The 12,848-nt window shown below is 39.3% G+C and overlaps 1 protein-coding gene across 6 annotated transcripts in view; it reads left to right on the top strand.

The window, feature by feature from the left end:
- BICC1 (BicC family RNA binding protein 1) overlaps positions 1 to 3,469 on the top strand; it is a 116,015-nt gene extending 112,546 nt beyond the window's left edge. For all 6 annotated transcript variants that reach the window (XM_064513725.1, XM_064513728.1, XM_064513726.1 and 3 more), the window contains one exon: positions 577 to 3,469. In XM_064513725.1, the coding sequence (XP_064369795.1) occupies positions 577 to 707 (131 nt within the window). In that variant the 3' untranslated portion in view covers positions 708 to 3,469. The remainder of the gene's footprint in view (positions 1 to 576) is intronic.
- The last annotated feature ends 9,379 nt before the right edge of the window (positions 3,470 to 12,848 follow it).

Raw genomic sequence — 12,848 nt, 5'->3', positions numbered from 1 at the left:
TGTCAGTGATTCATATCTATTATGGAGTTTGTTCACAAGAGTGCAGAAGTGGGGAAAGGAAAAATATTTTGGATGAGCATTTGTACAAACTTAGGATGCAGATTTGAATAAGAAGTGAGCACCTGGTTTTTATAAAAATCCATATTAAAATATTGCTTCAGTGTTGTGTTTATAATAATGTGCACTGGGAGATGGTCTAGATGCATATAGGTTATGCTGCAACCATACATTTTGTGTGGATGCCACCTCAGAAGGAAATTGCAGCCTTCTTAGTGTTCCAGCAATTTGATTTAAGTCAGCATTGCAAAATATCTCCTGCATACCATATCAGTGTAGATCAAGAATTGCAGTAAATAGAAGCTTACTTCCCAAGTAGGCTCTAGAAAGTCTTAACCTTGCACTATCCCAAAGAACTGCTATACTGAATGAGTACCTCACATGCATTTTCAGTTGATACTGTTCTGTGTCTATATAATGTTTTGATTTAAATAATAGTTTTGCTTTTGATTTAGATAAAACTATTAAGGTTAATTTCTGATAAGAGTGCCTTTTTTTGTGTGTGTGTGGCCTTTACAGAACTGAATAAAAACCGAAGAAAGCTCTTTGACCCGTCAAACATACGTGCCTCGTTCCTGGAAGGTGGAGCTAGTGGAAGACTGCCACGTCAGTATCATGCGGACATTGCTAGCGTCAGCGGTCGCTGGTAGCAGTAAGTTGTGGCTCAAAGTCAACTGTAAAGATGGACATGGCAATCCTGTGGACAGCCTTCACTGCACACCACCCTCTGCACTTTGGGAGTTTGGGTATCAAGGACCAAAGCATTTTGTCTGCACAATACTGTGCCAAAAAAAAGAGAAAACACATTTTGTCTGTTGTCTTTCAAAACACCAAATGTGGGTTATGTTTTACTCATGTAGATTGGACAGAATTTGCAATAATAATAATATAGGGTTCTTTGTTTAGTATTTTATTACCTATAACTATAATGTATGCACTGAATTTTTACTTTGTTGAATGAAGGAAGAATGAAGAGCTGGGATGCCAGAGAGCATAGATTTTGGTTTTATCAAGATGGATTTTTCTGGTACTGCTTAAGATAATTATTGAGGTCTTTCTGCACTTTACGTGTTCTGATTTCTTGTCCTGTGGAAATTTACTTCTCTTTCATTTCCATATCAATTGCTATATTGGCACTAATCAAAAAATCTTTTTCAGATGTTCCTGCATTAGGTCACATCTCACTATAATGGTACTAGGAATTGATTCTTATACATTCTTCTGCAGATTTCTTCTTTCTTTCTCTGTCTCTGTCTCCCCGGTAGTTATCTGAAAAGATTGTTCCAAAATCAAACCACTTAGTAGTGGACCAATCCTATTACGCTCTTATGAAGCAGCCTAGAGCTGCTTGCAATGAAAATAATTCACTGTAACAGATGCAATGAAAGACCAAAATGGACCTTGCAATATTAACCCTTTGCAGTCATCATATTTAACTGCTGCCTGTAATGCTAAAACTGTTTTTAATGGTTGTCTCAAAGCAAAGGGCTATTTTTAGTATCCTGCCACTAAAGGACACTTATTTATATCAGACTTTTATTTTTAGATTCTATACACCTACAATACGTAACAGATTAAACTGATCTACTACGGATTTATGGTAGAGAATGAAAGGCATTCATCAAACTAGAGCTGTGGGCTGTCAGTTTGATTAAACAGACTAATCTAATTTGACAAGACAGCACTGTTGCCATTTAATAAATGACGTATATACTTACATGACTATGCATGCAGCAATTAAGCAACCTACAGAAATAGGTGTAATAGCATCTGTTTTGTTCAATTAAGATTTGTAATTGTCAGCTGCAAAACTCTTGAGATGAACTATTTCTGAAACAAGTTATGTTCAACAGAGAGTCCGTATTATAAGCGGATAGAGCTAACTGTTGCATTCTTATACTGTGAAAGTCCAAAAAATTTGGCAATACTATTCCTCTGTCTTTACAGATGTCTTGTTATGGGTTTATGAAGGGTTCTCATATAATGAAGGAATTCATAAAGTGCCTCTTTCTGCAATGCAATATGGAGTTTCCAAACATTAATTTGTTGAAAAGCATTCCCATAGGAAATATTGTGAATTACCTCTACTGTAATGTATTATTTATGTTCAGTGTACAAGCCTTTTGAGATGGACATAAACCACTGTCAAGTGCTCTTAACAGAAGGCATTAGAATAACATTTACAGTAGTTGGTTTTTATGCAAAAAAGGGTGAGAAATAGTTTTGACACTTTCCATGGATAATTCTTTCTTTTAAGGTGAGAAAACAATGATGTATAGAGAAATTTGCACACACAAAGGGAATTTAAAGAAGCTATTACTTGAGGGCATAGATGATCAAGCAATAATAAAATGACTTGTGGTTAGCAAGAAGTGACTGCTCAGTACTCATGTCAGCCATATCTACTTAATGGTGTATAGCTGGGTGACTTCCACTGTAGGTAAAGTAGCAGTTAACTTGCTCTGGTTTTAAAATTGTACTACAAATGAGAATGGATAAAACTGCATCTGGTAGGCACACAGTGGTTCACATCAAAATTAACTGTGCTTAAATGCCGAAAGTCCATATCCACATATCTGTGAGAATTGTGGTATGTGTGTCAGAGAGGCAAGAGCAACTTCATGCAAACCCTTGTGGAAGCCACAACTCCTAATTCTGAAAGTATTTACACTTGTGCTTACTTCTAAGCACATAAATAGCTCCATTGACATGGACTACTTATGTGTTTACAGATGAGCTGTCATTTCAGTGTTTGCATTCTCAAGACCAGTGTTTGAAAACGGAATTGTATTCAAGTGTGTTAATTTTATAAAATATTTTAATAGAATAAATATTTAGCAACACTCTGTACAGGATTTTCTGCGACCCCTTCTCGCTTCTTTTGCCTAAATTTAAAAGCATCAAAAAAACCTTTACACTCATAGATTTTTAGTCTTTCATAAGTATATAGTATGTATCTAGACAGTACTATATTTGGAACTGAATTTATTACAGTATTAAGTTGATGTGGTCTTTTGCTGAGCAGTGCTTATATCATCTACACCAGAGTGAAGAATTTCCCATTAACAGCATTATTTTCAATAGGGCTTCACACAAAAAAGAACACACTGGAAAAAAAAATTTCTCACTTATTTTGATTCCACAAAGGGAATATGACAGTACAGCATACCGTATTGTTAGTGTTATATTATGCACAACTATTTGACTTGCTACATTAAAATGTTAGTTTTAAATCTGTGCCTTAATAGTGACCAGTTATCTGTAAATATAGAGCAGATACAGATTGTATTTTTGTGGGTTGTGTCCTTTTAGTGATTTTTTTTTAAATAAAAGATGGAATTAAAACAGTAAAAATGGGAATTTTCAAAACTAATCAATGTTACATAAAATAAATTTATATAACTTCCTTGTATTCTGATTGGTTAATGAAGTGTTTTTATTTAGACCCCATTCCAGGGATGCTTGCTTGTTAATAAAATATCAAAACCAGTACTTCACATAATTGCAACATGTTTCTTTCACATGCTAGTTCTTGTGTGTTTTACTGTTCTTTTTATATCATGTGCAGTGTTTTTTGTCTGGCTTTTAAATGAGAATACTTTTTTGAGAGATGTATCTCAAGAAAGCAGTATGAAAGGACTTAAGTTATATCAGGTTCAATTCATAGTGGGTTTAATGGTTTGTAATACAAGAGTTTGATTCATTCTTTGGTCTGGTTAGCAGAACAGTTGCTAGTATTATTTCTTAATGGTCATTGTACTGGTGCTTTCAGTGCAGAAGAGACAGAACTCAATTCCTGAAAAACAGTAGGGATTTTTTATTTTGGGTGCTGGCTGTGCAATCAGTAAAACCTAGGGAGAGGCATAGCCTTTCAAACTGGCATAGTAAGTCTAATGTTATATCAGTCTAGTCTGTTTGCTTGGCATGTAGTGATGTAAGTTTAATATTATTTACATCATTGAGTACATCTAGGCTCTTCATTATTCCAGCCTCATATTTTCCTTGTTAATTATTGTGTCTACACAGCTCTATGCTTATTCAATTTACAGCATTCCTAGCTCACTGACCTTTAAAATTCTGTAATTGCATGAATGCCTACTGGGAATTACAGAAATTGTGGGAGCAGGGGTGGGGAAGATGACAAGTCACCAATCTCTTCTGTAGAGGACACCTGGAGTGTATGGTGCTGAGCACCGACTCATGAGTCGCTGGCGTAAACTAAAGGGAAATTGCGAAGGCAAGAGGAGTTGCAGATTGCACAGCACTTGCAGTGCAGAGATATGAAACAGAGCAGCTTTCTCTGCAGACCGCTTATCTGGAAATACTGCCTTTAATGGCCTGCCTATGTGACATCAGTCAAGTGAGTGGTAAAAATGGTGTAGTCCTGCCAAAAGGAAAGAGCAGGAGTGGTGATGGAGTGACAGAGCAGCAGGGCTGCTTTCTTGTCGGCGTGGCAATGTTCCCTGGCGGCTGATGTGGCTGGTGGCAAACAGGATCGCTCTCTGCACAGAGGTTGCACCACCTGAAAGCTTGTCTCTGCTCCCGGTCAGAGTAGCAAATGTGGTGATTTGGAATGTGAAGAGGAAAAGGATGTACGAACAGGCTCTGCCAATGCGTGAGAGAAGAGACTGGTTCTCCAAGCTGTGTGAAGGTTGAGAGGGACATCTATCCCTGCTGCTTGTTCCCCACGGAAATCAAGTACTTAGTGGAGTAAACTCTTATTTTTCCAAAGCACTGGAAACACGGTTATAGAAGGTGTGTGAGTACTATTGCAGACTGGTCAGGAAAAGTGCAATATGCAATGGTATTCAGAAACTTGTGCTTGCACTGTGAAGTAAGCTAAGTATTTGTGTCCTGACAAGTCTGGACACTGTTGGAACTACAATTTCTCCTCTTATCCTTGAAGAACCTTCTGGCATTGCTTTACAGACATCTGACCAAAAGAAAGGAGAGGTTTGGCTTTTATTTGAAGTTGCTGCAAAGTTCTTGAGGAGGATTTGAGAAGATGGGAAGATAAATGGTCTGTGTGAAATTTTTGTGATATGCGTGATTAGTATCAATATTTTCCACAGCAGCTTTGGAGGCAAAGGGGAGAGCTGAAAAGATGTACGGTCATCTGGGAAAGGTGCTTCTGCAAAATGCCCGAAGCAGTTGAAAAATAAATGAGCTCTTTGAATTGGGGATAGCTGTGAGACAGGACTGTGCTGTAGCCTCAAATGCACAAAAAATTGAGCAGTTGAATTTGGGAAGTGATAATGTTGGTGGATGGAGATGAAGCTCCACAGAAGTTTCCTGTAGAGTTGCATCATGATGAATTGAGATTGTAACTGCTGTGGAACAAAACTTCATGCTCTGGTGTAAATGCCACATTGAGCAAAATGGAAAAGAGAATTGACAAACAGCTGGAGTCTAACCCCTGCTCTTCGTTCCAGACCTCATCTCTTTCTACCCTACTGTACTCCTATGCTACCTTCTTGGTTTCCCATCCCCAACCTGCTGACCCATGAGTGGAGGTGCCCGCAGGCATATTGCAGGGCGGTTGTAGCTTGGCAGTGCCCTTATGCCAAGGGTTTCTAATGGAGGAGTCACCTCCTCAGTGGTGCTGTGAAAAGGCACCAGGAAAGAGGCAGGGCCTTAGAGGAAGATTTCACTGGTGCTTCTATCCCCCTGACCAGCAATGACTGGTACCATCTTCTCCTTCTCCTCCAGCTTCTGCAACTTGCTCAGTGTCTCATCCCAGGGCTGGCCACTGCCTTGCCACAATGTCCCAGGGCTTAGCTGCTGGGGAATGAATTGCTATCTGAACTGCACAGGTCCAAAATGAACTTCAGGCTCCCCAGAAGGTGGGGGGAGTCTTTGCCTGTATCAGGAAAGGCAGAGGTTTTAACTCTCACAAGTCAGTGATGTCTTAGCTATGAATAGCTGACATGCTGGTAAATAGTCTTTTTTAAAAAATTGTATGTGGTATGCCTGAAATAATAACCAGCCTTAATGTTATGCTTAAATCTTAGTTACTACATTGTGCTGTCAATTGTAAGTACAGTTGTGCACCTGCTAGTGTAACACTTCTGTGCTTCGTGGTATAGAAGTATGCTCCTTGTTAAGACTGGCACTGCTGTCAGAAGCTATGCATGAGTGTACAATAATGAGGGGTTATACCAGAGAAGGCACATTATCTAGGTTTCATAAAGATAAGCTTTATGTGCGTCTTTCCTCCACAAAAACCTTTTTTCAGTAACAACCTTGAAAGTTCTCCTGTTGTCTTTATTGCATCCAAGATTTGCGCTTCATTGTGCGCTTCCCCTTGGCAGGCGTTAGCCATTAAATGCTGATCAGCTCTGAGATGTTTAGCGTATCGAGTGATCTCTGCCCTGTCTTGTGCTCCATATGGCTTATTTAGAAAATCTAAGGACTGGAAAATGTTAAAAACTTGTTTAAACTTTTTCATATAGTGCTTTGAACCATTAGCATGTATGTTGTTGCTTTTTTTCATAAGCTAATGTTTCTTTATCTGCCATTAAGGTGGTGGATGATAGCATTTAATGCCATGAAAATTTTCATGCAGTCTATTAATCTTGCAGGCCCAGAACACTGGTCTGGGGGGTGGCTTTTTTTTTTTTTTTTTTTTTTTTTCCCCCATTGAATTCATGTCATTTTCATTACTTCATTTTTTTTTGAAGAAGCTTATAGCTAATATTCTTTATTGTAATGTTTTGTTGTTAATCAGTCTTTCAGTACAAATACAGGAAGAAGAATAACGTTATGGGCATGCCACTAACCAATCAAGCTGTTGCTTCAACAAACAGCAAGAGCAAGCTGATAGCTTTGAGGAGGATGTTAGGAAAAATGTCAGATACAAAAGCAACAGGAAATCACTCTGCATAAGCTTCAAAACCTGTTACAGGGAGGAAGGACTTCTGAATACCTGGAGAAGGGAGCATAAATCACTCATTCAGTATGCATACCGGTAGAAGATGTTTTTCAGGTGAAAAATGAGAGAATGAGAATCCTTAACATGGGACCTCCCAAGGTTCGAGTACTATCCCCTACCCTGTCCGCCAAACGGCTAGACTTAAGTCTCACAGAAGTCGTGCCACCCTTGCTCTCTCTTTTGCTTTCATGTTTTTGTCCTGCTGGATCCCCAGTCCAGACTGCAGACTTAGGTCTGGCCTCTGGTACTAATCCTGCCAAAGGATGCATTTTCCACTGCCCTAAGTATTTCTTGGAAATTTGGGAGGGGACTTGACAGTGGGGAAGGATAAGAGCAATTACTGATAAAGTTGTAGACTGCTTGTCTCTTGTTTTCCCCTGGGCACAGCTGAGCACTGGTCTAATTAACTGCAAATTACAACAACAAAGAAGAATGACCATGAGACCTCTGATTCAGAAAGAAACCTTCTATTAAAAAGTCACAATGGGTGGTTGTAAAGATGAGACATAGCAATAACCCTTTGAGGAAACCCTGCTTAGAGTAACTATTTATCTCTGTATGGTCCTTATCTTCAGTGCATTGCAGCATTAATGGATTTTACAGCTTTTGGAAGAACAAGAAATGTTATCCCCTTACTAAATCTGTACGGACAGTTAACATGCTTATCAGAGTTTTAATGGGAAGGCTTGCACGGGCATTCCAGGAACTGGGCCCTGTTTTCTTGTTTCCTAGTCCACTGATCCTTAAAACTCTGTTTTGTACATTATATCACAAGAACCCACTAATAGTCTCTAATGATAAATTTGTGCTTTTGGTATAAACTTTCTTTGTTTTTCTTTTGGCTTAAGATACCACTTGGTACACTAATTTCTGGATTTAGTCTTCAGATACAAAAGAGGCTTTTTGCAGAAGCCTCAGGTCAGAATATGCTTTGCTGCTGCATTCAAGAAAATTTGGGTTTTCTCCTCCACTAGGGATATACAGAAGTTTCTTTTTATAATTTTCCTGGTTTTAATATTTTACATTTCACAAAGTCGTCAAAGCATATTTTATAGATCAAAATAAAGAAGCAGAACAGTCATATCTGCCAACTTTGAATATTGACATGGCTATTAAGGGGAGCTGATGGTTCTTAGGTAGATGAGATTTTTTCCTCACTTAAAGTAAAATTAAAGAGCAGACTCAAATGTTATCAAAATATTTACTATTAATAAAGTTTAATAACAAAACAACCATAAACAAGTAAGTTTAAGCAAAACCAACCAATACATTGCTTTTCATCAAAAAGCAAATTTTCAGCCTTGAAGGAAAAAATGACATGTCTGCAAGCTCTTAGTTATAGTATTTTAAAATACTCCCAGAAATACTCTCTGAAATTCTGGGAATTATGCTTAAGTATATTTACTGTGTTATTTTGCTGTTCCTGGTACTACTTGGAATATCTTCGACTATAATTATAAAAATTATTCTATGAATTTCTTTTGACATTGAATTTAAACAGTGCAGGTCTCAGTTATGTTGTGAAATGATTTTTGTTGTGATGATGCAGAACCATATACCCTCGCCAAAGTGTCATCCAGCATCAAGTTTCTTCATTCTTCTAAGGTCGAAGATTTGGGCAGTATTTGCTCTGCTGAGAGATGCATAAGAACTCCAGATGTTTGACCAAAATATTAAGAAAGATGAATACATTGTGATGGAAATTGCGTAGCTTATGCCAAAACTGTGTTGCAACTTCATGGAGACCAACAGATGGAAAAAGCAAAACATAACATAAAAAAAAGAACAATTATATAATGAAATCAAAAAATTGTCATTTCTAACAATGTGCGGTGAATGTTTTAGAAAGTGATGTTACCACAACTATACTAATCCTAGAAACATGAATTGATATGGATATTATTAGCATTTTTTCTATAATAAAAAACACCCAGTTTGTCATCTGTGAAGGACAGAAGGTTTGAAGAGGTCTGCAACTGTGTGTGGTGTTAAGTTATGGCTCCTAAAAATACACTCATGCTGTATATGGGCAATATAGAAAAGCAGTGCAAAAGGTATAAGGTTTGGAAGAATTATAAGCCGCCTTCAGTGTTAACCAACATGGAAGACAGTTCTGCTACTTTTCAATATCAGTGTAAATCTCGTTGTATGTAACGCGTGAATGTGCTAAGGGAAAAGAAGTTGGAAACAAAAAGTGAATCCATTTTCAAAAGAAAGGAAAATTGAAATACAGCAAAATAGTCACAAACTTTTCCTCTAGCAGAAGTCTTTTTGCACCACACCGTAGAGCAGTTTTTGGTTTCTCAAGACTAAGCCTCTATTTTCAAGCCTAAGCTCACCTCAGTGTGCAGTTGCCTGTTGCATGGTACCAAAGTTACCTGTACTCTGAAACAACTTGAAGGCAGCATTATATGCTTCGTAATGACATTTCAGTGCTAAAAATGGTGATTCTTCTGGTACTGAAAAATAATTTTTGTGTAGCCTAACATCTAGAAAACATTACAAACCCTGCTAACACAATAAGTGAGGTCAAATTATTGACAGATTTGAATCTTGATTGGAAACTGGACAAGACACAACTAGCTAGCTCGTCCCCATGGGCCAACAGATATTTTTGTGCAACTCCATCAAAATTATTTGTCCCAGCAGTGTTTCTTCTTCCACCAAAGCAGTGCCAATTGCCAGCCGGCTCAAGGCAGGGGTCATGCAGAAAGGCTCCTCCTGAGTATGCCTCTAGCATGGGTTTATCTTCCATCTCAGCTGAAAGTGGTTGCAGATGCTCCACTGTTGATTCAGTGCTTGCTTTCCATCATACTTACTGTTGGACTCTAGAAAGGGGTAATTTTTTTAAAAAATTGTACACACAGTTTCATGAGCTTTTTGCTTGTACAAGCACAACATTGACTTCTCTGCCTAGGGGTGACTAATATGGATAGTATCCAGAACTGCTAGTGTGGATGAGAACTTTAAGGGATTTTTGGGGGGGAGGGGGAGAAGGGATTTAAAAGTCATGACTGAAGACTGGAAATAACAGTTTTGGCACTACTGGCTTTCTTGGCTGCTGGTGTTGTCTGCTCACCTCTCCTAGATCTTGGCTCTCCCATGCTTGGCTCTAGTTTCTGCTTTCTTTTGGTGAGCAGTCAAGTTTCAGACAAATACTACTGGGAGGATTTGAAGCTTTTTAAACTTTCAAGCAGACTTGTGTCTCCATTGCTCTGTACGTGGATTTCAGCACTCTAGAAACCATGGCAGTGAAGGTACTGATGCTGATGGTGATCGTTAGCCAGTGTGAGAAATTAAATTTAAAAGCCCCAACATAAACAGTACCTTGTGATCGCAAGGCCAGTTTAAATGAGCTTCAGCTAGGCAGGTTTTAATGAAGAATAAGCTAAGGAAACTTATTATGTATAATTACATATTAAGTTATAATAAGTTATGTATAACATTCATTTACTTGTTTGGTTCAGAATTTTTTTATATATTCATAAAAAGGAGCACCTGACCTTTTGTGCTGAGTTCTTCCTACAGCTTAAAAATATGATTATGTGAAGAGACTCCTCAGGGCACCTCCTGCAACCAGTGATAAATGCATAACGATTCATACACAGGAGGATTTCTTAATGTCCACCCCCTTCCTCTTTAACATTAAGTATTAGAGTACAACAGCACATTTCTTCCTTGCTTCCCATCTGCCTGGAATATTTCTACCGAGGCTAGATTCTGAGGCCAGTGCATCTGTGATCTGCACTGGTGTATTAATATGTTTTTTCCAGGAGCTGCTGCAAAGGCAAGATAATGAAACCCTGAAAACAACATCACTTCTGATCTAATTCATCGTCTACCTGCTCACTCTGTAAACGTAGCAGGAGATGAGAGCGCCTCTGGATTGAACAGATTTGTTGGTCTGCTGAAAATGTGAAAAATCAAACACTTTAAAATCCTCACTGCCTAATCGCTGTGTGATGAATTTGGAAGCTTCAAGACATTTCACGTCTGGTTCTGTTTATCAAGTTACTTTCTCATGTTTGGGTTTTTTTTGGTTATACTATCTGGGATAAAGAGTGGCATTAAATACTGTATTGAGATGCATTTTCTTATAGAGGGTGGACTAGAAGTTGAGTTGTGGAGGGGCTTTGTAACCGTTGGTATCCTTAAATGAAATTTTATGCAGATTTCAGAATGTGCGTATACACAGAAACAAGAATGTTATGACAGGCAGTCACTGAGACTCTCTGTCCCTTCCACCTTCCTTCCTGAAAATAGATAAGAATTCAGTGTTTCATTTCTAAGCTTTTTTTTTTTTAATCGAGATTTTTTTCCAAGCTCACAAAATTTGGCAGGAGACAAATGAATTTTTAATGGTTCCTGCAGGGAAATCATTTTCCAGTAAACATTCTGGTGTTTTCATGTGCTATTCAACATGGGAGGTGCATGGAAATCTCAAAAAGATGTTGAAAGCTTTCTTGCTTGACCTCTGACTCTTCACCAGGTCAGTTTTTCTTTTTGCTTGAATGTAGTGATAGTTGTTCTGTGTTTAAGCACAGAAAAGAGAGGTCCAAGATGGAGCAACACTCCCTTCCTCCACATACGCTGTGATCTTGGGTACAATATTTCTTGAAACTAGGTTCTCCAGATTTCTAGACCTGATCATGCACTGTAAGAAATGTCCGGTTGCTAAACCTTCACCTGCTTGGAGATAAGAAACTTGTGCTCCATGATGGGCAGGCTCTGAATTTGTGTATCCCCAGGAGCCAGCTTAGGCCATGTCCCTTGCTCAAGCATGGGAGGGGGAAAGGAAAAAAAGAAAAAAAAAGAAAAAACTGTCTTTCTCTTGCTAAACTGCTCCTAAAAGTAGAGTTATTCCAATTCCTGTTGAACAAAGTGGGCTGCTCCCTCTTGGGTAACTATTTAGTAAAACGAAAGTAATGACCATCTCCCGGTGGCCACTCAAGTCTGCATAGAAGTGTTTCACTTGATACGGACCCGCAGCCAAAACGAGTAGTGGCAAACGCTTGCTTACGGGTGTGTTTTGCTTCTGAAGCAGTCACAACTTTCATTACATTACTTCTTAATAAAGAACTCTTCCAGCACCATTTATTTTTATTCACACTGCATGATATTGCTGTATTATACACAAAATGAGAAGCTGGATGGTCAAAGAGGAGCATGAACAACTGTCCGGAAAACTGCGTGGAAGAGCTGCCACGATGGACCTCAAACGAAGGGACAGAAAATATTGCAGCCCTCTGCTTGCCTTGCCATCCCCTGTTAGACGGGCTGGTAAGGATTAGTGCTAAGAGGAGGACACCGGCTCTGGGTTGTGCGCGGTGCATTTTCAGGATTTTTCATCGAGGCGAGAACGGGCCAGGAGAGAGCACCTCCTCGGAGGTACGGGCTGCATCACCAAACCCACGCTCGGCAGAGAGAGGTGGCGTTTCACAAGGTGTTTTTATCGTTTCACCACACCGAGCTCATGTAAACGTGGCTTCGTGCCTCTACTGAGCAAGTGTCTGGAAGTTTTCAATTCAAAAAAACAAAACCCCACGAATTACAATGTTTCAAAAAAAAAAAAAAAAAAGAAAAAAAACACAAAAAAGAGCCCCCAAAACACTCTGGTTTCTGTGCGTGGGTGCTCAGCCTGCGGTCGAGGCCCCCTTCGGCTCTGCCCCGCTCGGGGGCGTAGACTCGCTTCCATGAGCCTTTTCCCCGAGGGCAGGTTTGTTGGTCTGTCCTGCAAAAGCCTCCTAATTTCTGGATAGCCGCCTAATTCCCGGACGCCCTCCCGCGGGCAGGGGCGCCCGTGGTTACCACAGCGGCTGGGCTGTGTGGCAGCTCGGCGGCGGCCGGGGCACGCTGGGTG

Source organism: Dromaius novaehollandiae, chromosome 6 (genome assembly GCF_036370855.1).
Source record: "Dromaius novaehollandiae isolate bDroNov1 chromosome 6, bDroNov1.hap1, whole genome shotgun sequence".
Classification (NCBI taxonomy): domain Eukaryota; kingdom Metazoa; phylum Chordata; class Aves; order Casuariiformes; family Dromaiidae; genus Dromaius; species Dromaius novaehollandiae.
The sequence above is the reverse complement of the archived record's forward strand: the minus strand, read 5'-3'. Positions and strand labels throughout refer to the sequence as shown.